General features: G+C 53.2%; 1 protein-coding gene and 1 long non-coding RNA gene across 8 annotated transcripts in view; both read left to right on the top strand.

Annotated features, from left to right (window-relative positions):
• The window catches only part of Dnmt3a (DNA methyltransferase 3 alpha), a 99,038-nt gene extending 82,700 nt beyond the window's left edge, over positions 1 to 16,338 (top strand). For 6 of the 7 annotated variants that reach the window (XM_010604856.3, XM_010604852.3, XM_010604853.3 and 3 more), the window contains 17 exons: positions 2,170 to 2,385; positions 2,662 to 2,820; positions 3,131 to 3,238; positions 3,478 to 3,634; positions 3,945 to 4,094; positions 4,187 to 4,231; positions 4,678 to 4,757; positions 5,154 to 5,266; positions 5,382 to 5,565; positions 5,798 to 5,882; positions 7,990 to 8,135; positions 9,002 to 9,092; positions 9,240 to 9,388; positions 10,413 to 10,498; positions 12,440 to 12,509; positions 13,090 to 13,208; positions 14,070 to 16,338. In XM_010604856.3, the coding sequence (XP_010603158.1) occupies positions 2,170 to 2,385; positions 2,662 to 2,820; positions 3,131 to 3,238; positions 3,478 to 3,634; positions 3,945 to 4,094; positions 4,187 to 4,231; positions 4,678 to 4,757; positions 5,154 to 5,266; positions 5,382 to 5,565; positions 5,798 to 5,882; positions 7,990 to 8,135; positions 9,002 to 9,092; positions 9,240 to 9,388; positions 10,413 to 10,498; positions 12,440 to 12,509; positions 13,090 to 13,208; positions 14,070 to 14,211 (2,100 nt within the window). In that variant the 3' untranslated portion in view covers positions 14,212 to 16,338. Of the gene's footprint in view, positions 1 to 711; positions 813 to 2,169; positions 2,386 to 2,661; positions 2,821 to 3,130; positions 3,239 to 3,477; positions 3,635 to 3,944; positions 4,095 to 4,186; positions 4,232 to 4,677; positions 4,758 to 5,153; positions 5,267 to 5,381; positions 5,566 to 5,797; positions 5,883 to 7,989; positions 8,136 to 9,001; positions 9,093 to 9,239; positions 9,389 to 10,412; positions 10,499 to 12,439; positions 12,510 to 13,089; positions 13,209 to 14,069 lie in introns of all 7 variants that reach the window. The other variant, XM_010604857.1, reaches the window with a different exon arrangement.
• A 7,574-nt stretch (positions 16,339 to 23,912) lies between these two features.
• The window catches only part of LOC104848719, a 2,641-nt gene continuing 1,229 nt past the window's right edge, over positions 23,913 to 25,324 (top strand). Inside the window, exon 1 of the long non-coding RNA XR_776503.2 lies at positions 23,913 to 24,522. This is a non-coding gene — a long non-coding RNA (uncharacterized LOC104848719). The remainder of the gene's footprint in view (positions 24,523 to 25,324) is intronic.

Below are 25,324 nucleotides of genomic sequence, written 5' to 3'. Positions count from 1 at the left end.
GCGCCCAGTCCTGGTGGGGCCGCATCCTCTGCCAGCCCAGACCGTGTTGGACGCGCTTTCTCCTGCGCCAAGTGGGTTGGAGATGCGGAGCAGCTATCAGCAGCGGCATCTGACAGGCAGGGGAAGTTGTGGGAGAAGAAGAATTTCAGGAACTGCTGTGGAGGGTGTGAAGAGAGAGACAAAGGGGCCGGGGGAGTAACGAGGGTGGTGGCAGGCACGACTACTTTCTAGACCTGGGGGCTGGGGAGGAACGCGCGCCCACAGGCTGCTGCTTGCTGTGGAAGTGGTAGCAGGCGTGCCCTCCTGCCCTGTGCCTCCTGCACCCCTTGTCGGGCCTGCACGCAGGGTGTTTGGGGCATCCTGGGCAGCGGCCGCATCCCAGTCATTTGCCCCTGCCTGGATGGGAAGGCAGGCGCGGTGGGAGAAAGCAAGACATCTAGGCAGGGCTTTCCCTGTGCGTGTGACTGGTGCTGCTCCGGTTCCCGGGAGAAGAGCTGGCTTCCCGGAGCAGCCCCCTCCCAGGAGGCAGAGCCCGGTGCACCTACTTGGGGGAGGAGATGATGGCTGATTGATAGGAGGGAGGAAAGGGCGAAGTCCTGGCCAGGTGAGGGTGGGGCTGGGGAAGGTTGAGCAGTTCTGCATTCTCCTCCCCACCGACTCACTTTCCCAGCTGTTGATGGGAGGGGGCAAAGATACTTTATCTCATTTTAGAGTTTGTTAAATCAGAGAAAGAGCTAAGATAATCGCCAGAAGAAACAAATTTGGTGTGTTGCCAGCTCCTCCTCTTGAAGATTGAGTGAAATAACTTACCAGTAGGTACACTAGCTGGGACCCTTGGGCTTGGGCTCATTGACAAACAGTGCTTGGGAGAATCGCTGGAATCCTTGAGATATGTATGTCAGATTCTGAACCGGGCTGGGAAAAGTGACCAGAAATCTGCAATTCAAATGCCCTTTTAGGTTGGAGCAACTGCAGAGAGAACGCCCCTAATGAGACCGAGGGTGTTGAGTTCTGGTTTGGAGCACTTTCTTGCACTACTAGTTGCTTTCTGATTTTTTTCGGCAAATACTGAGGATTTGCATTTGTAGCTCATGATTCTTCTAGAAAGCTGTGTGTGAGAAGGCATGGTGAATGGGATTTTGAGGATGTATCTCAGGGATGGAGCACGTGCGTGGTCTGTGGAGGCCCTGGGTTCCATTCCCAGCACCAAAAAAAGCTTTTTTTTTATTCCCCCTGAATCTGTCTTAGTGGAAATGGGAACAGAGCCTTGAAGTTTGAGGGCCATGCATGCATCCTAGATTCAGTAACGGGTTGAGTTGAATGAGTCTCAGAACTAAGAACGGAGGGTTTCATCTTCCTTTAAAGGAGGGACCGTGGCGCAGGTTTTGAGGAGGGGCGGGCACGTGGATCATAGCCTCAAAGACAAATGTGATGCTGGGAGAGGAAGGAGGCTGTTCAGTGGGAGCAGACCTGGGGTTTGGATTATGAATTTGCTGGTGGTATAGCAGAGAGGGTGCCTCGCCTGGGTTTTGAACAGATGTAGGTACAGATCAGAAGGGGACAGCACATTGGCTGGAACCTGAGCACTCTGGAAAGGTGGGGGCAGCTGGGCTCTTGGAGAACTTCTGTGGTGCTGAGGCAGAGGTGGGAGATGTGCATGTTAAGTCAGTGGACGTCACAGAACTAGAATTGTGGTCTGGAAACTAGGAAGAGGATGGATTGGTGAGGAAAGTGGTGGGGGGAAGATGAGCTCTCCCCTTCATGACTGGGAGGAATGAAAGGAGGGAGCCAGTATCTATGGCTGAACAGCGGTGCATGATCCATACGTGAATGGAATTCTTTCCAGATCGGAGGGCGGGCAGGGGAGATGAGGCCAGTGGTGGAGAGTTCTCTGAGAGGCAGGGAAGGTGGCAGGGGAGATGAGGCCAGTGGTGGAGAGTTCTCTGAGAGGCAGGGAAGGTGGCTGAAATGGAGCCAGGTGTTTTGCATTCACATTCACCTGTTGGCCTCAGCTGTTTCCCTTTCCAAGGCAGGCCAGTCTGAGCTCCCTGGCCCCTTTCCCTCCCCACGTCACTGTCACCCCCTACCAACCATACGAGGTGGGTACAGCCCCTGAGTCCTGCGAGAGTCCACAGGGGTCAAGGTGGTGGTGGTTCCTTGTCTCCCCAGGCTGAGAAGAAAGCCAAGGTAATTGCAGTAATGAATGCTGTGGAAGAAAACCAGGGCTCTGGGGAGTCACAGAAGGTGGAAGAGGCCAGCCCTCCTGCCGTGCAGCAGCCCACTGACCCTGCCTCCCCCACTGTGGCCACCACACCTGAGCCTGTGGGCGCTGACGCTGGGGACAAGAATGCCACCAAAGCAGCCGACGACGAACCGGAATATGAGGTGAGCGGCTTGCTTCTTCACCAGCCCTGTCCGCCCTTTCCCGGGCCTCCACTGCCAGCTCTTCCCGTCCTGCTCTCCATCTCCCACTGGCCGCTTGCTCTCTCCACCTGACCCTGAGCCTCTTCACCTCCCGACTTTGCTGTCTCCCTCCATGCACATGGAGCTCTCTCCTGGCTGTCTGCCCCCAGAGGCTTGGGGCTGGGGTTGCCATGGGGGGACCAGGGTGGCGGGGCCTCGTGACCATCATGTAATGATTTCTGCTCCTTGGGGCTCCAGGACGGCCGGGGCTTTGGCATTGGGGAGCTGGTGTGGGGGAAACTGCGGGGCTTCTCCTGGTGGCCAGGCCGTATTGTGTCTTGGTGGATGACGGGCCGGAGTCGAGCAGCCGAAGGCACCCGCTGGGTCATGTGGTTTGGAGATGGCAAGTTCTCGGTGGTAAGTTGTGGGTTTGCCTGCAGGTGTGAACGGGGTCCTGGCAGCCTGGATTGGGTGGTAGATGTGGTAGATGTGGGCTCCGCCCATGCACTGTGTGTGCAGTGGAGAAAGCCTTGGAGATGGTTAGCTTGTAGCCCCAGCTCAGAGCGTGACCCCCTTGCTCTTGGTCTGGGCCCCTCCCTTGCTTGCCCGGGTATGGAGCTTCTGGTCCTGTAAGAGCCCAGATGGACTCCCAGCATTCCTGGGCCCTGGCCACTGGGAGATGGGGTCATGAGAGAGAGGAGGAGCAAAGGAGACTGCTCTTCCCCAGGTGTGTGTTGAGAAGCTGATGCCGCTGAGCTCCTTCTGCAGCGCGTTTCACCAGGCTACCTACAACAAGCAGCCCATGTACCGGAAGGCCATCTACGAAGTCCTGCAGGTGAGCAGGTGGGGTACCCGTACCCCCAGCTCAGAGGAGGGGCCGTGCTGGGGGCTGCCAGAGAGCCTGGAGACTGGAGCTCTTAGAGAGAGGCCCCTTTGCTCCCAGCAGCCATTGCCATTTCTGCACCCTGGCTCCTCTGACTGATCTCTCACTCCCTGTCCCTCCCTGCCTTGGCTGCTCTCAGTTGGGCCTCTCAGCCGCTCCACCTGACCCCTGCTCCTGCGTGTTGCCCCCAGGTGGCCAGCAGCCGTGCAGGGAAGCTGTTCCCGGCCTGCCATGACAATGACGAGAGCGACACCGCTAAGGCCGTGGAGGTGCAGAACAAGCAGATGATCGAATGGGCCCTCGGAGGGTTCCAGCCCTCCGGCCCCAAGGGCCTGGAGCCACCAGAAGGTAAATGCAGACCAGGTCTCCTGGAATCCCTACCTGCCGGGGCTGGGGAATCTACACTTGGGAAGGGCTGCTGAGGTTCCACAGAGAGCTCTGGTGGGAATTGCTGCAGCCTCCTGGGGCTCCCCCTGGGCTCAAGGTGTTGCTCCTCTGGGCCTCCAGAATAACCTGTTCTGTTAGCTTCCTGGGACCCAGGAATTGGGAGGTCGGAGCTGGTTGGGGACTAAATGTACCCCGCTGTAGGTAGCACAGAAGGGGAGCCGGGGTTCTGTGTCTGCCTGCAACTGACCTGGTCACCTGCCTTCTGGTGCAGAGGAGAAGAATCCCTACAAGGAAGTTTACACAGACATGTGGGTCGAGCCTGAGGCAGCTGCATATGCCCCCCCTCCACCAGCTAAAAAGCCAAGGAAGAGCACAACAGAGAAGCCCAAGGTTAAGGAGATTATTGATGAGCGCACAAGAGGTAGGTGGTCTGCTCTGGAGAGTGACCCTGGGCCTCCCGGGGGGCGGGCCTGGCTGGACAGCCTCGTGATGCACACGTTCCTCCCCCTGCAGAGCGGCTGGTGTACGAGGTGCGGCAGAAGTGCCGGAACATTGAGGGTGAGTGTTGCCTGAGAGCCGGGATCCTCTTAGCACAGGCTGAGCTTGGCTCCCTGTGCGGCACAAGCATGGGGTGGCGTTGGCACAGGGTCTTAGGAAGGGACCCTAAGCACTCCGTGTGGGACCTCTTCACATACCCCACTGTCAGCCTGCTTCACACAGCGTCTGTCTTCCCAGTGCCACGGTTTTGCCTTCCTGTCAGTGTCGACGACTGGCTTTTGTGGGTGGGGACTGTTCTAGGCCCTGTTCTCACAAGTGGGCTCCTGTCATGGTGTTGCCTGTTCCTGGATGGTGGCCTTGCTACCCTGAGAGATAAATGGGCTTTTGAGGTTGGGGAGGTGGTGCTTACTGCCTGGGTACTGCTGCTTTGGCTGCTGCTCTGGCGCCCCTTTCTGGAACTTCTCTGGGACTTTGACAATGCTCACTGCAATCATGCTGATTTGCAGACATTTGCATATCATGTGGGAGCCTCAATGTCACCCTGGAGCATCCTCTCTTCATTGGTGGAATGTGCCAGAACTGCAAGGTAGGGACACACCGTGAGCTGAGGAGGGTACCTGGTGGGAGTGCGACTGGAGCTCTGGTTACTTTAGACGCAGTTCTGGCTGCGGGAACCCTCCAGCCCCAAGCTTTTGGCTTGTTTGGAAGATCCTCCCAAGCCCTTTGTAGCCCAGCTGTGGGCAGGGGCAGGGCTTGTAACCACACCGCCTCCATGCGAGGGTGGGGACACTGACAGGTGCATGCCATGGCCCAGGACCCCTAGGAGGAACCGAGGTGGTGGGCAGCTGCCTTCTGAGGCCTGGGAGGCAAGGCCTGTCTCTGGGGCCGTGTCAAGGTGCCACTGGGCTGTTCGGAGCCCACCTCTACCTCGGCTGTGCTGAACCGTGCCCTGGCGGTCTCTGACCCTCCGTCTCTTGCCTAGAACTGCTTCCTGGAGTGTGCGTACCAGTACGATGACGACGGCTACCAGTCCTACTGCACCATCTGCTGCGGGGGACGCGAGGTGCTCATGTGCGGGAACAACAACTGCTGCAGGTGCGGTGGACCTGGGTTCCTGCAGCCGTGCCGGGGCTGTGCGCTGCCGCCCGGGTTGCGCTGTGGGCCTCCTGCACCAGGCCGGAATGTCCCCGCTCATTGGGCCTCCTCTCAGGTGCTTCTGCGTGGAGTGCGTGGATCTCTTGGTGGGGCCTGGGGCTGCCCAGGCAGCCATCAAGGAAGACCCCTGGAACTGCTACATGTGCGGGCACAAGGGCACCTACGGTCTGCTGCGACGGCGTGAAGACTGGCCATCTCGGCTCCAGATGTTCTTCGCCAATAACCACGACCAGGAATTTGTAAGTGCTGAGCCGTAGGGCACGTTCCCCGTGTTCTCCTGGGCCCTTCCATGAGACTCAGCCTGTGTGGGTGCTGCAGGGTGTTGTGGGGCCTCGGCAAAGAGCAGGTGTGCCCCAGACCTTTGTGTGGTGTGCAGGTCTAGAAGCTCTCTTCGTGGGCTGGGAGCCAGGCCGGTGCAGTGTCTGGATGACGCCCCTGCACGTTGCCTGACTGGCTGTGCTCCCTGCCTAGGACCCTCCGAAGGTTTATCCACCTGTGCCAGCCGAGAAGAGGAAGCCCATCCGGGTGCTGTCTCTCTTTGACGGAATTGCTACTGGTGAGTGGCATGGGTCCCAAGAGTACTGGTCTCCATGTCCGTAGATGGGAGCTCTGTGTGCCCATACACAACTCTGGCAAAACAAAATGATTGTTGACACCACAGTAAAATATACCCTGAAGAGGAAGTTTTCAGAGCCAGGTGTGGTTGCCACATTTGTAATCAGAAGGCTGAGGCAGGAGGACCACAAGTTCATACCAGCCTGGGTAACTTAGTGAGATCCTGTGTCAGAGTAAAAATAAGCTAGGGCTGGGCATGGTGGCATACACGTGTAGTCCCAGCACGGAGGCTAGGCAGGAGGACCAGCCTGGGCTACGTAGTGAGATTAGGCCCAACTTCAACTACATAGATCCTGTCTCATAAAAAACAAGAAAAGGGGAGAAGGCTAGGGATGTGGGTTAGTGGTAAAGTGCGCACTTAGCATACACAAGGCCCTGAGTTCAATCCCCAGTGCTAAAGAAAAAGAAACTTACATGTTACGTGAAAAGTTACACAGTCTACAGGCACGGGATTTGGCCAGAAATAAAAAGTAAAGCAAGACAGGTAAACCCGTCTCTAGTGGGCATTTTCCATAAGGGAGAGTCTGCGGCAGAGGACAGCAAGCAAGATTTTGACAAGCTTCAGAGGACAGACTTGGTGACCAAAATGTACACAGTTGTGTTGTGTTTTGATTATAAACCAGATAATCTAAAGAAGATTAGTGATCCTGTAATTAACATTTTTTTAGGGTTTTTTCTATGTGCTTGTGTATGTTTAAATAATGGTGTGTCTGTAGATATATTAAACAAGATAGTAAATGCATACTGTTTTGTAACTTGCCTTGTCATTTATTATGAGTACTGTTCATGTCAACCAGTACAGAGTTACATTCATTTGTAAGTGCTACATAGGATTCCTTGAGTGAGGATGTCATAATTTAACCTCCTATGAAGTTATTCCTGTTTTTTCATTGTAAGCACGTCCTTCTAAATACATCTTTATGTGCTTAATACATGAGGCCCTAGGTTGAGAGGCCTGAGTATATCTTTATATACTTAAAACCATTATCCTTAGGAAAAGCTCTTAGGAAATGCTTGGTTGTTGTAGGCTCCATGTGACTCTGGATTCCGCCAGAAAGCCTTCCTCAGAGGCTGACGGACCTTGTGTGTGTGGCTGCTCCTCTGCCATCACCCCAGGCTGAGAGCCTCTCGGGTCTTAAGAGCAGAATTGCTGTGTAGACCTTGCGTCTTCCTGTGACCAGAGAACCGTACTGGCCGTCTGAGTCCAGGGACTCTGGCCCAACGGCGAGGTGTGGCTGGCACCCCAGCTAGATGTCTGTCTTCTGTTCTCAGCCCCTGCTGGTGTCCTGTAAATCTAGAGAGTTCACGTGCAGCTTTGGTTTCCCGTGCTGCATCTCTCTGAGCCTTCTGAAATCATGTCACACCCACAAGGGTGTAAAAGCTCCTTGGCAGGGACACCTGTGAGGAGCCGTAGAAATGGTACCACTGTCCCCCATTTCTCCTGAAGTCCACCAGTTTCTTCTCCAGTCTGCTTCCTCGCCTCAGGCAGCAGCACTGATTACTGATAGCGGGGTCATGGTAAGGAAGTCGACACAGAATGCATGCTGGTCTCGAGGACACTTACAATGGAGAGGAGCAGAACTAGGAAGATAACTGTTCTACCGAGATTGAGATACAAAGTACTGAAGACCTCCAGAGGAAGGGGAGATGGTTCCAGACAGCTGCAGGCAGGGTGGGGGAGCAGGTGGCCCTCGGTTGGGCCTTGGAGGTCCGGCGGAGTTGTAGCCGAAGCTGTGGAGGGGTGAGGAGGGACCGAGAGGCAGATGTAGAAACTACAGAGAGGCCTCCCACAGGTAGCGGCTGATCTACTTCTGGTCAGTCTCTCCTGGCTCTGACCACTTTCCAGCCAGGCCAAGCTAGGTCTGAACCAGAACCACAGGGCTCTCTGGCCGTTCATGTTCCAGTTTGGGCAAGAAAGACTCTCAGGCCCCTTCATGGGCACAGTAGGGCTTGGGCTGCAGTCGAGCCTTTACGTCCAGCTTGCCAGGGGGCTCACCTGCTAAGAGCAGGTGCCAGGGCAGGTGACAGCTCTCTGCTGGCTGGCACAGGGCTCCTGGTGCTGAAGGACCTGGGCATCCAGGTGGACCGCTACATTGCCTCAGAGGTGTGTGAAGACTCCATTACGGTGGGCATGGTGCGGCACCAGGGCAAGATCATGTACGTCGGGGACGTCCGCAGCGTCACGCAGAAGCACGTATGTCAATGCTGTGGGCGGCACCCTGCCTTCTCTTCCCCCGCACCCTGCACATAGCTCCTGAGGCCGCCCTGCCCTCCTTCCCATCCTGTTCATCTGTTCTAATCACCCCCTCTCCCCTCTGCTTCTCCTTATCTTCTGTTTTTTGACTTGCAGGGGTAGTGGGTAGATTAAAAATGGGAATCCCATTTTCCCAGCCACTTGGGAGACCGAGACGGAGATAGCTGCTAGTTTAAGTCCAGCCTGGACAATTGAGCAAGATCCTTTCTCAAAAACAACTGGGGATCTGGCTCTGATGGGTGCCCCTGGGTTTGAGCCCTGTACCATGAAGGCCTGGGGGCTGGGGCATACCTTAGCAGTGGGGCACTTGCATAGCAGTTCAAGGCCATGGCTTGGATCCCTGGTATTGCCAACAAAGATTTGGGAACTTGCGTTTTGGGTCTCCTCCTCAAGGCCCTTTATGATGGAGTGCTTTGGATTGGAAAGGTTCCTGTACTCTTAATATTTTGGCAGGTGGCTTCATGGCTTACCCCCTGCCGTTTAGGGGCCTCTGGCAGGGTCTTGCCTAGGTCCTCTGCCTTTCAAATTTTCTGGGTCTACCTCGAATCCGAAGGACTCTCCCATGACCCAGACAGCCCACCTGTGGTGCTCAGTGTGAGTGCCATCTGGTGTACTTCCTACTCTGGCTGCTGATCCTGCTTGGCTCGCTGGGGGTTCCCTGCTGGCCTCAGGCAGGATCCAGTTTGTGCTTCCTCCCTGTGTAGGAGCTGGGTACACAGAGCCTTTATGGCTCTGCCACGTTCACAGCTCAGTTTCTGCCTCTGTCCCGGGACAGCAGACCTGTCATAGTATCTTTATCCTCCCAGATCCAGGAGTGGGGCCCATTCGATCTGGTGATTGGGGGCAGTCCCTGCAATGATCTCTCCATCGTCAACCCTGCCCGCAAGGGACTCTATGGTAGGTCCTGTCCTCATTGTCCACCCTCTGCAAGGGTGCCTCGGTGTCATTCTGCCCTGGGACAGCTTCCCCCGTGAGCCTGCCTTCCCCATACCACTATCGGGTGCAGACAGCCCCAGCTGATGACTTTCTCTTCTGACCTCTCAGAGGGCACTGGCCGGCTTTTCTTTGAGTTCTACCGCCTCCTGCATGATGCGCGGCCCAAAGAGGGAGATGACCGCCCCTTCTTCTGGCTCTTTGAGAATGTGGTGGCCATGGGCGTTAGTGACAAGAGGGACATCTCGCGATTTCTCGAGGTACAGCCAGCAACCTTGGTTTGGCCGGACAGCTCGATAATGGTTTCTACCTTGGGCACACGTCCTTACTGTCTCATCTGCATTGTGGAGCTGGGGACTGGGAATTTCTGCTTTGAAAGGGGCCTGTGTGGGATGCTCAGGGCTTCCCAAGTAGAATAGGAGGGAGCCAGTTAGAGGCTGCCAGAAGGAATAGAACTACCTCTGTGAGGTAGTAGATGGTGCTGATGAAGGACCCAACTTTAGTTAGTGTGAGGTATCAGGCACTTTGGGGAGGGAATTCTGTGTGCTATTATATATACACGGAGACACCTTTAAGATGCCACATTCAATCTTCTCTGACCAGACTGGCCTGTTTTCATTCCCTGGCACCATGGTACCTGGAAGCAAACATCCTAATCACAATTTATATCCTATGACCTGAGTCCCAGTTCAGTTCTTAGTTGTGAGCCATGCACAGAGGATTTCTGCTGCCAGAGGCATTCTTGGATGGGCCGCTGGCTTAGGCTGAGTGACACCTCAGGCCTGTCGTTTGACTTTAAATGTGAGTGGCATCTGTTTGGCCTGTAATCTGGGTGCAGTGCATACACCCAGGCTCATGGATGCCTCTCTGTCTGGAGTCTGCATGGTCTGGGGCACCTCGTCCAACATGGTAGCCATCGGCCATGTGTGCCTGTTGACGTGAAAAATCCCAGTCCTCAGTCCCACTGGCCTTGTTTCAAATACAAACTAGTGGACTAGTGGCCACAGCAAGGAGCAATGCCCACAGGTAAGAATTCCTGTCCACATGGAAAGTACACTGGGACAGTGCTGGTCTGCACCATCCTGCATGCGGAACATGGCAAGCTGGGGTTTGTGTGTGGCAAGGGGTTAATTCCAGCTCTCCCAGAGGCTTCAGGCCACCATGGTATATGTGTGGCACTTGACAGAAATGTGAGCCTGTGAGCTTTAGGCTCTCAATGAGCAGAATCACCGAGCACTAGTTAATGTTCTCCTTTGCTCATCTTTAAACTCTCCTGTTTTATAGTCCAACCCTGTGATGATTGATGCCAAAGAAGTGTCAGCTGCACACAGGGCCCGCTACTTCTGGGGTAACCTTCCCGGTATGAACAGGTTGGTGAGCGCTCCGGGGCTAGGGGCTGGATGCTGTGGGTGCTGCCAGCAGACGGGATGGCCCAGGGACGGGGGACAGAGGGGTCCCTCCTGGGCTGGCCTCCTTTGCTCAGTGCCTGCTGCTCTGCTGTGTTTTTTATCCCTTGAGAAAGGAGAGTCAGGGCACAGGAAGTACTTGCCTCAAGAAGCCCTTGACTGTTGGTCTAAACGGGACTTTGGAAGTTTCATTCTTAGCTGGGCACAGAGGTGCACACTGGTAAGCCCAGCTGCGTGGGAGGCTGACATGGAAAGATGGCAGGATTGAGGCCTGCTGCACACTGTTGTGAGTGCTGGCCTATTATGCACAAGGCCCGAGTGCAATCTCCAGAGCCACAAAAAAGCAGAGTGCATTTTTTTGCGCAGAAGAAGCCTGTGCTTTGGAGTTCAAGCTGCCTCTCTTGCCTCACTCAGTGTGTCCAGAGCCAGCTGTCCTTAGGCGCTCCTGAGAGAAAGCCTGTGTGACGGGATGGTGTGCGAAGGGTTGGCACGCCGGAGAGGGAGTCTGAAGCAGCAGTGTCTTAAGTTGAAGGGTTCTGTTTGTTTTCTTTCACACTGTGCTGGCTTTGTGTCTTCTGTTGGAAGGGAAGGACTTTCTTCATTTAGATCATATGGGTAAAGGTCTTAATACTGGGACTGAAGAAAATTTCATCCCTTTGGGTGTAATAATTACATTATAGAAAGGCCTTCAGAGAAAGGAGTTATTCCGGAGTTTCAATTTAAAAGCAGAGAGTGCCTCCTGATCTGGAGACTCATTATGGAGGATTGTATTTTCCAGCACATATTGAATCGTGGATTGTAAACCTCCTCGGCACCTCCTTGCCGTACTTGTAAATAGAAAGCACCATTTAACGTGTCTTCAGTCGGCTCTGCGCTGCCACTCACATGAGCTTGGAGGACCTTCTGGCAGACAACTGTCTTTTGCAAGAGCTTGTCAGTGGGGAGGAGATGCACTTGCTTGGCTCTGTGTTTCTGTGGAGCTACTCGTTCAGTGTTCCCTGGCGGACTGTGCTCCAGTAGGATTATTGCCACCCACCTCTTCCAACCCTACAATACAAGGATTCTGAAGTTCCAGAACTAGTGGAGGGACCGTGTGGAGCCAGCTAGGCTGTGCATGCAAGTAGACAGCAGACAGGGAGGTGTACAGGGATCGTAGCCACCGGCCCCGGTCCCCACGCTGAGATCTGGGTGCCATGGGAAACCCTCGTTCAGTGCTGCTGTTGGCACAGCAGTCAGAGAGTGTCAGTGTCTGCCTGCCCCCTGAGGATTTTAGTCCTTGGGGGACTTTGCAGAATTTCAGTCTTGGTGTGTTAAAGTGTGCAGCTGGTGAGTTTTATCCAGTATTCACACCCACGAATCGTGAGCACACATCAGGGTTCAGCCACTCATGGTGGCACACGCCTCTGATCCCAGCACTCACTGAGACAGGAGGATTGCCGAGAGTTCCAAGCCAGCCTCAAAAAAACTATAGAGAACATTCTCTCACTCCTAAAGCTTGCTTTGTTGTGAGACAAACAGCATATTTAAAAAATCATCAATTTTTTAAAAATTGTGCTGTTGTCTGGTATGGGATTCCCAGGTGCACCCTTGTTCCCAGCACTCAGGGCCAGACCAGCTGAACTACATAATGAGATTTTGTCCCAGAACTTACAGACAAACAATATTGGGCTTTTTCTCCTTGTTCCTTCTGGGGCAGGCTTATCTGCCTCTTGGTAGTGGGAGACCACCTTTGGAGTTGCCTGTAAGGGTGAGGTCTGGCCGATGTGTCCAAGGTGAAAGTTCATAGGGGTTATAATCTGCACTGTCCTCGTGCGTCAGGGGCCACTGCTGGTGAGCGCCCTTGCTGGGGACTTTCTTGCTGTCCCCTCGGGTTTCTGCTGTCATGTGCTCTCCTCTACCTTTTAGGCCACTGGCATCCACTGTGAATGATAAGCTGGAGCTGCAGGAGTGTCTGGAACACGGCAGGATAGCCAAGGTCAGCCCACACCAGGGCCTTTGCTGGAGGCGGGATGAGGAGCGGTACGGTGGCAGGCGGTGTCCTGCCTGCACCTCAGGTGTAGAGCATGCAGCTTCGGGCCTGGGACAGTCAGGTGGCCGGTTGGCTGGGGTGGTCCAGGACTGCTACCCTCAGGGCTTCCTCCCTTCCTCTGGGAGGTAGCACTGAGGAGTCTTTACCACAGTTCTGCTGTGGCCTTTAAAACCTGTTTTTGACCACGACTCACTGCAAGAGTCATCAGAGAGAGTGGCATCTCCTAGAAAGTGGGTTTCTTCTGGGGTTCGGGGCTGCTGAGCTGCAGTGCGTCTGGGAGCCTCAGGTCCTCTGAATACACCCCCTGGGAGCCTTTGTAGGATTTAGGAAGTGTCATGACCAGAGCCTGCCTCACATCTGACCAGTGAGCCCAGGCCGAGGATGGCCAGGTGGTTTCAGGGTGGGAAGAGAAGCAGGGCAGCAGGGACGGGGAGGCTCGCGCCTGTGAACCCGCTCTGCCCTGCCCAGCCCAGCCCAGCCCCAGCCGGATATGTGCTCATCCCTCTTTCTCCTCTTCATCTTCTAGTTCAGCAAAGTGAGGACCATTACTACTAGGTCAAACTCCATAAAGCAGGGCAAAGACCAGCATTTCCCCGTCTTCATGAATGAGAAAGAGGACATCTTATGGTGCACTGAAATGGAAAGGTACCCGTGTCTCTGCTGGGTGGCATGGGCCGTGTGTTCCGAATGCTGTGCTTTCAAAGGGTACAGCTGGGCTTCCTTCTTTGCCCGCCAGGCTTATGTTGTCCACAGATCCTGGGCGGAGCTTTTACCACGCCTTCTCCAGCTTGGCAGGGCCCTGGGGGAGGACTATTGCGTGCATCACAGCTGGTCCTGAATCAAGGGGTGCAGGAAACCTTTCTGGTGCCTGGCTCCCAGGGCTCCCCTGACTGGCACGGCTGTGTGTTAGGAGGTGGAGCAGTGCAGCGCCGGGGGTACAGGTGGGCCACCCCGTCCCCAAACCCTCATTTGGTGCAAGTTGGATTCGGGTCTGGTTTAACTCCTGGTTCAATAGAACTAGGATTTAGCAGACAAAAACACCATTTGCAGAAATAACCATAGCAAACAGGAAATCCTTGAACCTGTGAAGCCAGGCGAGTTTGACTCCTTTTTGGAACTCCTCTCCTCTCCTCTCTGGGACTACTCGAGGGATGTACACGTTTTGCTTTCAGTCTTGAGCTGTCCATCGTGGATCTAGACCTCACTTGCAGGGGAGTTGTAGAGCTTGCCAGGGAGGCATTTTAGGCCTTTTTACAAACACCGGCTTTGTTTCCACTGGATGTGAGCCTGGGCCTGGGTGATGTCAACTGCCCTTGGGTCACAGAGGCCTGCGTGGCCTGGGTGCCAGCAGTGGTCCAGGCGAGTGTTGTGTGTGGAGGGCAGAGGGCTTGGCGCCTGGCCTCAGGTGTGACAGGTGTCACCCGGTCACCCGCTCCTGTCCCGCTGTGTGGTCAGGCTTCCGGGCACCCGCACTCACCCTGCTCTGCTCTCCGCTCTCCTCTCCAGGGTGTTTGGCTTCCCTGTCCACTATACCGACGTCTCCAACATGAGCCGCTTGGCGAGGCAGAGGCTGCTGGGCCGGTCCTGGAGTGTGCCAGTCATCCGCCACCTCTTCGCTCCGCTGAAGGAATATTTTGCTTGTGTGTAAGGGACATGGGGGCAAACTGAGGTAGTGACACAAAGTTAAACAAACAAACAAAAAACACAAACAATAAAACACCAAGAACATGAGGATGGAGAGAAGTATCAGCACCCAGAAGAGAAAAAGGAATTTAAAACAAAAACCACAGAGGTGGAAATACCGGAGGGCTTTGCCTTGTGAAAGGGTTGGACATCATCTCCTGATTTTTCAATGTTAATCTTCAGTCCTATTTAAAAAGCAAAATCAAGCCCCCTCCCTACTCCCCCCTTTTTGGGTCAAACCTTTTGTTTTCTACTCTTTCAGAGGGGTTTTCTGTTTGTTTGGGTTTTTGTTTCTTGCTGTGACTGAAGCGAGAGAGTTATTGCAGCAGAAATCAGTAACAAAAAGTAGTAACAATATCTAGCAGAGGAAAGGCCAGAGAGATGAAAAAAGGAAATTCTATAGAAATCTATATATTGGGTATTTTTCTTTTTACTATATATCTTTATGTTGTTGTTGTCTCTAGCCTGATCAGATAGGAGCACAAGCAGGGGCAGAAAATTAGACGCTCGGTGGCCGACTTCCCTCCCAGCCTCTGAGCTGTCTAACCAGCACCATTCCTGGTCATACAAACAGAACCCAACTAGCAGCAGGGAGACGAGATCACCACACAGATACTTTTCTACAGTATTTCAGGTGCCTACCACACAGGAAACCTTGAAGAAAACCAGTTTCTAGAAGCCGCTGTTACCTCTTGTTTACAGTTTATATATATATATGATAGATATGAGATATATATATAAAAGGTACTGTTAACTACTGTACAACCTGACTTCATAATGGTGCTTTAAAACAGCGAGATGAGTAAAAACATCAGCTTCCACCTGGCCTTATGTGCAAGGGGTTTTAACCAAGGATGGGAAAGGGGTTCAGCTTGGAGACACCTTGCTGTCTGGTGGGGTTTCCCCCTTGGTTCTTAATAAGCTGAAAGAGGGGAATTGGGGAGCGGCATTCCCCACTTCTCCCTGCCAAATGGGGTCAGCTGGGGTGGTCAGGAGCTGGGGAGCTGAGCGTGGCGTGGAGTTCATCTGGGCTCTTGCAGTAACCTTTGAAATCTCTCGAAAATGGAGACTCCCTTGGCAGATGGCAGGGTAAGGAGTCTTCATTCCTGATTTCTCCTATGAGCAGAGTCGAGGGCTCCTTGTGGTGGGATCAGAAATAATCCAGAGTGCGGGAAAGTGACCGTTACAAACCCCACCTGGAGCAAATAAAAAAACATACAAAACGTACTGGTGCTTTCCTGTCTAAGTCGCCTTTTGTGTGTTCTTTTATGAGGCCCCCACGATCCTCCCCTCTGTGCACAAGGCGGCTCTGGGCCCCTGGAATGTGATGTTTTTGGTCATCTCCAAAGGCTGCAGTTTTATACTGGGAGGCTGATGACACCTTTTATTATAATTATTCTTATGGTTCTGGTTATAATTGTTTGTTTTAAGATTTTCTTTAAGAAAACAAAAGCCCAACACCCTTCCCTTTAGGTTTCAAACCAAGGTGCGGGGAGCAGGGTGCTTCTAAGGCAGCAGTGGCTCTGGTGCCCTGGCTCCTACCCCTCGGACCAGGTGGGCCACTGGGTGGCGCAGAGACAAGCTGGGTGGCCAGGGAGTCCCCGAGGCCTGCCCTCCGGCTGTCCCTCTTCTCTTCTACTCCCCTCCTCGTGATCAGGTGTGTCAGGGCCGGGGAGGGGCTGGAGCAGCCCCTCTCCTCGTGTGTGTGGCTGGAGTGGTGTGTGTTTATTTTCTAGTGTTTGGTCTGATGATAGCTGTGCTCTTGCCTCGAGTCGGCAGCGCCTGGGCCCCACATGCTCGCACTTTGTTCCGCTTCCCACCAGGGCTGGCAGCCCGGCACCGGCGGTGGGGCGGATGGCGCTGTTGGCTTGGGGCTGAGAGCCCGACGGGCAGAGCTTGCCTGGGTGGATGGGGTGTAGATATGTGGCATATAGAGATATATATTTTATAATGGGAGGGGGGGCGGCACCTCCTGGGCCCGGCAGAACTGGGAGGTGTGCCATCAAGCACACGGTCCCAGGTCTGCATCCCTACAAAGATGGGGCCTATGATGATAGGCTCTATATAAATACGTAGATAGGGTCATGTATAAGAAATATTACACAGTGGGGTCGGGGGGGCGGGCTCAGTGCTGAGCCCGGGTCCCCGCCACAGACAGAGCCCCACACCAGTCAGTTCTCACACATGCACAGGAACCCGCTTTTGTCTGGACGTGTAGCGAGTGCACTCACACACAGGGAGCCCCGGCTCCTCTCCCCAGATTCAGGACTTTGTGGAGTCAGCCCGCGCAGCTCTTTACCTCTGTTGCCCTGATTGCAGGCAGACTGTCGATCTCAGAAGTTGCTAGGTGCTGAAGGCAGGACGAGGAGGTTTGGTGGAGCAGGTGCTTCCTCTAGCAGGTCGTGTTCTAAGCCCCTTTGCCCCTGGTGATGTCAAAGATTCTTCTGTTAGCAACCTGTGATTCTGACCTGCAACTCTAGGCACCAGTAAAGTCAGCCCTCCACTCCCCCTACCTATTCGCCCAACCAAAATCAAATTGACGTCTGTCTGTCTTGGCTGTGAGGCTTCCATTGTGACAGAGAAAAAAGCAAAAATGGGACTAAAGTTAACCTTTTGAATAAAAAAAGCAAAACAGTAATCGGCAACAAAACGAAGCAGGCTTTGAACCCCTTGCTCATGACTCAGAAGTAATCGCACGGCTGGTGGCTTGTCTCCTTCCATTTTGGGGTGTGTGGTCCTGGCCCTACTCTGCCTCCTCCTCCGAAGGTGGAGTTGAGGTCACACCCGCTTGCTCCCTGCCACTTTCCTGATGTGCAGGTGGTGGCTTGGGCCCTGGGACTGGAGCAGCTAGAAGAGGGGAGACCCCCCCACTCCATGCTAAATGTGTCGGCCCGTCCCCTCCTTGCCCCAGCAGGGCTTTGTTCTGGCCTGGAGTCCACCAGCACCAGTCCAGGAGGGCTGTGGGGAGGACGGCTGCTTCTGGCAGTCCAAGGTGCTCCCTCCCCTGCTGGCCAGCGCCGAGGTCTTCCCAGCTCCCTGCGATGGACAGTCTGGGCTGCCTTCGGGCGCTACGGCTCTCCCAAGCTCTGTCCCCTGCTTACGCGAGGAGTCGGCTGTACCTGATGGCCGAGCACCACCTTAGCTGGGCCTGGTGCTCCCCCCAGGTGGGTGCTGGGCCTCGGGAAGGGCTCCGGTCACCAGCTTGCTCCGGGATTGGGTGGTAGGCAGAGGCCACCTTGTGGCTACCTAGTACTTGTTCCCCTCACTGTAGTGACCCCCAGAATGGGTCCCCCGTAGGCACAGGAGCTAATCACCAGCTTTTCTTCCAGCCCAACCTGTGGACTTGGTCTCACAGTAAAACTTGCTAGGATGTAGAGGACTCGGGCTGCGCCATCTTGGCCAAGCTGGGTTGCTCTTCCTCCACCCCTGTGGGGGTATTCCTGGGGTCAGGTATGGGGTACCTTCCAAAGGGGAGCTGTGCCTCATTAGCTGAGGTAAGGTCACAGAAGCCGTAGGCCGGAATTGCTGTGCTTGCTATAGATGAGGCCAAGGGTAGAGGCAGTGGAGTGGGAAAAACTAAGAAAGTCTGAGAAGAATCCTGGAAGGTGCCCCGTGGGTTCCTTTCCAAAAAGGATGTCTTTTCCCTGGGGACCAAGGGTGACATCTCCCTCCTGCAGGTGCCAAGTGGAACATGGTGCCAAAGAGACCCACGGCCCTTGCCTGGGGGAGGTAGCTGGTGCTAGTGCCAGGGTCCCAGAGCCTTGGCCTCCTGCCGGAGGTGCTCACTCGATCCCAGCAGGGTGTCAAGCTGGCTGGTGCTAACCCTCCCCGTGGGACCAACTGGCAATCTGCGCTTGGGGCCGGCTGGTCAGGGTCAGGCTCTTGCGTCTGCTGTCTGTCTTTCTCTAGACCCCAGAGCCTCCTTGTTAGTGAACATCCTATCAGAAAGACTTCCCCCCAAAAGCTCCTGGGACCTCTTAGCTTTCCAACAGGCCTGGGAGTGCTTGGCAGGCAGAGGCCCTTATGGTTTTTGTGAGTGGCCAGGGTGTGGCCTGGACAGGCAGGCTTGGTGTGAAGGAAGGCAAGGCTGGCAGCCCGGGCTGCCCTAATCGCTCCCCACCTCCAGTAGCCGGAAGTGTGGAACAGACGCGAGGGAAGGAATTGAGCCGAGTCATCTGGGAGATGCTCTTTACAGGAAAAACCAGCACTAGTGTTCCTGTTTTTGGTCGTAGAAGTGTATGTACAGAGTAGATCCTGACTTCCTGTTGCCATTGTGCATGGTGCAGTGTTGTGGTGCTAATGTCTTTCGGAGCTGACCTTTCCCGGGAGCCTGTTAGCCGAGGTGTGTCCTGAAGAGGGCTGCCGACTTGGTTCAGTCGGGGGACAGCAGAGCTACCATGCCAGGGAGCTGAGTTTCCAGGCAGGCCCACGTGTTGGTCCTGGGAGGCGAGGGAGCTGAGTTTGTCATCAGACCTTGCTCCAGTCTGCCTGCGCCTGGTGCTGTGACTAGAGTGACCCCCAGGTGTCCCCCTGGCGAGAAACAGCTCAACCTCCGCAGGCTGGAGAAGGTATTACAAAGAGATGGCTTGGAGGTATGGTGGCCATTCTGGCCTTTCAGGCCCGGCCAGGGTTTAACCTCAAGTCGCAGCAGCCTGCCGGCCAGGCCATGTGCTGGGGTGGGGAAGGGCATAGGTGGACTGGAGGAGTGAACTCCACTGCTGCAGGGTGTGCTTTTTATCTTTACATTTTGATAGAGGAAGGCTGAGGTCTTTGGAGGTGGACCTCATACCTGTTGGATTCAGAGACCCAGCTTGAGGTGGCCCTTTGGCTGGGGATGTATCTGACCCCGGGCAGTGGCACTGTGGCAGGTGAAGGCAGGGAGGAGGAACGCTGGAAGGCCCTTCGCTCGTGGGGACTTGCAAACTTTGAGAGAGGCCCCTGGACTCAAACTCTGGTAACTGGAAAACTCCCAGGGCTTGCTCCTCCCACCCCCAGCTGGCAGCCTCAGCCTGTGCCTGAGGACATGAGCAGCGGGCTAAAGCATCTCTAGTCCCATTTCACTTATGGACCGATTTGGTTGCACAGCCCTAGAATTCAACAGACAACAAAATGCTGAAATTCCTTAGAATACGCAGAGGGAGGAGGTGACTCAACAAGGTGCTAAAACATTTTATTAAAAATATATATTGTTAAATTAAGTCTGCTGTCTGGACAATGACTGTTTGTTTTGTTTTCTTGTAGTGGAGTTTCAAAGAGACTATTATTTTACTCTGATATATTATTATTAAAAAGGCATTTTAACTTTGTACTTGAAAACTAAGTGAGCGATTTCACGTGTTTTAGCTGAGGCATTGAAGTAGCGGGTGCTTACTTATTTGTGGGAAATCATGTATTCATACTGAAGAATAAACTCCGTAGCTGATTTGGTAATAACTTTACTGTTACAGACGACTTCGCTTTGACCCCGGTGGCAGAGCACCTTTTACTCCACATTCCACGCAGCTAAATGCAGGACCTCCAGGACTCTTCCTCCCTGGCCCTTTTTCCTTTCTCTTGAGTTCCTGTTTCTTTTTTTCTTTCTTTTTTTTTTTTCTTTCTCCTCTTTGTTTGTTTTTCCTGGTTCCAGCATCCTTTCACCACTGTATTTTTTTTTAGGGTTGCTTCTCTATTTATTGACAATAATAATGTACATTTCACAGTCTGGTTTCGGGGACACCCAGGATGGTGCACGGGGCTCCGCATGGCCCTGCCGCGCCCTCCTGGTGTTCTTTTGTATCTCTGTGTACGTGATGCTCGTGACATAGCTGTTTATGAAATAATTAAAGAGGTCAATGCATACAGCAGATGTAGAAAGTCTGTCAGTTCCGCCTTCATCACATTTTTTTTTTTGTGCCCAGAAGAATATAATAAAGCTCCTTTCTAATGTACTTGTGCTGGAGAACACTTGAATAAATGGACTGTTTTTGTGCAAAAAGAAAAACGGAAAAAGCACCGTACTAATGTCCTTTTGTCCTGCGTCTTATTTGCCCTGACATGACTGTCCGCAGCCCTGTGCAGAAGGCTCAAGTACCTCGGTGGGGAGGTATGGTGTCGGCTGGGGCAGAGCGAGGCTCCCTGTCAGCCGTCAGCGTCAGCCCAGCGGGTACCAGAGAGACGCTGGCTGACTGAAGGAACGTCAGAGATAAGTTACCGTGAGTCGAGTGGCCCCAGTGGAGCGGTAAGGGTCTTAGAAGCAGAGCAGGGAGAAAAGGGTCTGGGTCAGGTGGCTGGGGAGCGGCTGCCCTGGCAGGGGGACTCTGCTGACACCAGAGTCGAGAGCAGTGGCCCGGGAGGTCGCACAGCCTGGGTGGGCAGCAACCCCAAGGAGCCAAGCGAATGTGTTGGGGAGCCAGGCCCGGGAGGACATCCTTGCAGGTACTGACCAGCACCCACAAGGCTTGGATGTCCCGTGTGAGTGGGGGAGGCTGCTGGCTACTTTCCTGCCCTGGGCTGCGGAGGGGTCTGCCTGGCGTGCCTGGAAGGTGCCGGCTGGTCCTGTGGCCTCCACCCACCTCAGAGCCATCGTCCAGGTGGCCAGGGCCCTTTGTGGTGATGCTGCTTCCTCCCTGACTTCCTGTGCCCACCAGTGTAGATGCACATGTGTGAGGCCCTCGGCTCCTGCTCCCAGAGCAGGGTTGCTTGAGGTCCTGCCTACCCCTGGCTGGTGGGAGGTTTAGGACGTCACTGCCCCGTGAGCAGCATTCAAAACTGTGACCAAGGGGGGCTGGGGATTTAGCTCAGTGGCACTGTGCCTGCCTTGCAAGCTCAGGGTCCTGAGTTTGATCCCCGGTGCCAAAAAAAGAACTGATAAAGGGATGGGAAGGTGCACCCCTGTAATCTCAGCACTCAAGGCTGGGCCAGGTTCAAGGCCAGCCTGGGCTACACAGTGAGACCCTGTCTCGGAAACAAAAAACAAAAGGGATAGTTGTAGAAAAAGGGGAAAACACAACTAAGACTTCTTCATGGATACTTCTTCTTTCCTTTTTTTCCTTTCTTCTCCCCCTCACAAAGTTGTAAGTATATATTTAACTTTTACTCTGCTCTTTTCTCAGTATTTTTCACTGTTGATATAGAATCTTTTCTTCAAATGACTTCATGACATTTTCTTGTTGAATGTTTTGTTTCTATATATATATTTACTTCAGCTATAAATAGAACTTCAATAAACATCTTTATGTTTTTGGCTTTTCCCCCTACATTTTGTTGTTGTTGTTTTCCTTAAAATAGATTCTCAGAAATGAGACTAATTTAAAAAAGAAGAAAAAATAAATGAGTCTTGGAAAATGAGCTATTGGAAAATAGCTGGCTGTGGAGTTGGTTCCTGCCTTCGGCTCTGTCTCTTCCCCGAAGCCACAGGCAGGTGATCAGGCAGGTGGTCAGGCAGGTGGTCAGGCAGGTGGTGCATCTTCTGCCCAGGCTGCTCTGCTCAGGAAGACGAAAAGTCTGTCCTTACCTTCCTGCCCAGGAACCCATGAGTGCAGTCAGGCTGCTCTTGCTGGATCGGGTGCACGGCCTAGAAAGGAAAGAGCTGTGTTTAGCTGGCTCTGAGGCTGAGGGCCTCACGCTGTCCTCACAGCCCCAGGCAGGGGCAGCAGGAAGGGCCTCCCACAGGAAGTGTCGCTCCCTTCAGCGTCCTCCACACCTCTCAGGGCCACGTGCAGGTTCCACATGTGTCCCAGAGGCGACAGCCCATACATAACCTGAGGCTATGTGCTGGTCCCATGGGGAAGACTCGAAACTGGAAGCAAGTATAAAAGGACCACAGTTGGTCCCGTAGGTATGCAGATGAGCTTGCCTGCAGGAATTCTGGGAGGGACTGGATCTCTGAGACTGGCTTCAAGCTAAGGAGAGGTGGGAAGTCAGGAGGGCCCTTAACTCTGAAAGCCATGCCTGAACACCCGGGGTTCAGAGAACTGGCAGGAGGAAGGAGCCACGCAGCCATTTGGCTGAGAAAATCCATCCTATCAAGAAAATGTTTTTATATACAGTGGAGTGCTACTGTGCCCTGAAGAAGGTTAAACAAGTCATTTGTAGGAAAATGGATGCACCTTGACATAATCTTAAGTGAAATAAATCAGACACACAAGTTTAAATATTGCATTGTTTCTCAATGGAGGATAGATATTGGGAAGTAAGAAGAACGTATTCCAATGAGAAAGGGAACGAGAGAGCAGGAGAGGAAGGGAAGGGAGGGAAAAGAAAACAAAGCTTTTATAAATGGAGAGGGGAAGAAGGGTTGAAGAGCGGAGGGGAATGGGGAAAAAATTAAGATATGTATAGGTACAAAATCCCTACGGTGGCCAGGGACTTAGCTCAGTGGTTCTGCCGCCTGCCTCACAAGTGCAAAGGCCCGAGTTAGATCCCCGCTACCAAAAAAATAAGTAAGTAAATAAATAAAAAATCTCTATGGTGAATGTGATCAATATATATGACAAATATGTACTAATAAAACATACCAGGCTGGGGATTTAGCTCAATGGTTCCGCCACCTGCCTTGCAAGCACAAGGACCCAAGTTCAATCCTCAGTACAAAAAAATAAATAAAATAACCATCCTGTGTCTTGTAGGCTGAGGCAGGAGAATCACAAGTTTGCGCCCAGCCTGAGCAATTTAGTGAGAACTTGTCTCAAAAAATAAAAAGAGCTAGGGATGTAGCTTAGTGCAAAGGACCTGGGTTCCATCCCCAGTACCTCAAACAAACAAATCACTCTCCCTAAAAAAGCCAACGTGAGAAACTTGTTTACCTGGGGTGCCCATTCTCTCAAGGCAGCCATGACACAGAAGTCAGTGAGCCCTGAGCTTCAGAAAAATAGATCAATGTGACAGGCCTTTTTCTGAGGCACTGGGAAGTTAACTCAGGGCCTTCCAGAGCCCTATTCATTATTTCTTTAGAAACAGTCTTGCTAAGTTGTCCAGGTGGGACTTGAACTCCTGATCCTCCTGCCTCAGCCTCCCAGAGTGCTGGATTACAAGCATGCACCACCACTCTGGGTACACGACTTTTTCCCCTCAGCCTGAAATTATTAAAGCCAGTCTTGCCTTTCTTCGTCTCTCTTTTAAGAGACTGGGTCTCATTGTATTGCTCAGGCTGGTCTCATATGCCTGGGCTCAATAATTACACCACTTGTTAAATCACACACACACACACACACACAGAAAAAGTAAAGCTCATAATCCTATCTCCCAAAGATAATTACTGTTGGAATTTCTCAATTTTTACTTTCACAATAAATACATGAATGCATGAAAAACAAAAACTAAAATCATATTGTTCATTAATATTTTTGTTTTGCAATAACAATTACTAACATTTATTGAACACTCACTGTCGGCTATTTTCTTGTGAATATTTTATTGTGAATATTTAACTCATTACTAAATCTTTGACTACATCCTTCAATACATCTTTTTTCCCCCAAGAAAAAATTTTTGGAAGCCCAGTGAAATGTTTTTATTTCTGCAGTACTGGGGATTGAATCCGGGCCTTTGCACTGAACCTGACCCTTTTATTTTATATTTAAAGACAGAGTTGGCAGGCTGTGGTGATGCATGCCTATAATTCCAGCATTCACGAGGCAAAGGCAGGAAGATGGCCAGCCTGGGGGTACATAAAGAAACCCTGTCTCAAAAAAAAAAGGTAGGGTCTCACTAAATTGTCAAATTGACTAGGCTGGGCTGGACTGAATTTGGAATCCTCCTGCCTCATCTTCCCAGAGTGCTGGGATTATAGGTGTGCACCACCACGCCCAGCTAAAAGTCATTTTAATGGCTATATACTACTTCACCCTATACTCATACTATGGTATAATTTATTTAACCCACCCTCTGGCCTTGAACATGGGCATTTACATTTTCTTTTCTTTTCCTGGAGGTTGCCATCATCAACGCTGCGGAAGCAAACACTCTAGCAAGTACCTTCACTAACCACCGCGTATTTTCATAAAAAGGAAAATCCCCAACAGGAGAAAGGCGACAGAGCGTCGCCGTCCAGACAAGCCCTGCGCATGCGCCCTCCTCCTCATGATGACGTCCGCTGGGTGCTGGCCCTGGTCCTTCCAGCACCAAGGGCTCGGGTGTCACCGCCGCGGGTCAAGGCTTGGGAGCCGCTTTAATAAAGGGCCGGGGCGGGCGGAAGCGAGGAAGGCGACTCGGGGGCGCGCACCCGACGTCTCTGCTGTGCCACGAGAGCGCGCGTCGCCTAGGCCGCGGGGCCTGGGACTCAGAGCTGCTCGCTAAGGTAAGGGGTGCAGAACAGCCAAGCAGCATAAAGGGCCGAGTTTGGATCCTAGCTCTTCACGAGCTGTGTGCGAACCAGCCTTTTCCAAGACTCAGTTTTGTTGTCTGTGAGACGGGAGCGATCGACGACCTTCTTCGCAGGGTTGTCCCGAGAGATAGGCCGCGGGGCCTGGGACTCAGAGCTGCTCGCTAAGGTAAGGGGTGCAGAACAGCCAAGCAGCATAAAGGGCCGAGTTTGGATCCTAGCTCTTCACGAGCTGTGTGCGAACCAGCCTTTTCCAAGACTCAGTTTTGTTGTCTGTGAGACGGGAGCGATCGACGACCTTCTTCGCAGGGTTGTCCCGAGAGTTCAGATGTGCGAATTAGATGTTCAGAACAGTTACAGAATTCTCAGTAGATGAGAGCTGTGGTCTGAAGGGTGGAGTGCGGAGCATTCCCTAGTTTTTATTGTGAGCCAGGGTCTCCAGAAGTCACTAAATTGCCCAGTCTGGGCTCAAGGTTGAGCTGGGATACAGGCGTGTGCCATTATTCTCGGCTGTGGTGTTATCCTTTGACCCAGCTTGCCCAGGCCCAGCTCTTCACCCTTTCTTCAGAAGTCCCCGTGCATCCCGGGAGCCCCAGCATGGAGGGTGGGTGGCCCTGGAGGGAAGCAGGTGTGTAGCCTGCTCGGCCTGGCCTGCGGCTGCTGGTCTGCCTGCGAGACCCAGGAGGCCACTCAAGTCACGGGACTCAGAACCACCGCGACAGGCGACAGGCGCCTCGCGGAGCCCAGGGCCTGCGGGCCTGGCCTTGCCCTCCCGAGC

Source organism: Fukomys damarensis, unplaced genomic scaffold (genome assembly GCF_012274545.1).
Source record: "Fukomys damarensis isolate Sample0158 unplaced genomic scaffold, DMR_v1.0_HiC HiC_scaffold_2, whole genome shotgun sequence".
NCBI classification, from domain to species: Eukaryota; Metazoa; Chordata; class Mammalia; order Rodentia; family Bathyergidae; genus Fukomys; species Fukomys damarensis.
This window is presented reverse-complemented; position numbering and strand designations above follow the sequence as displayed.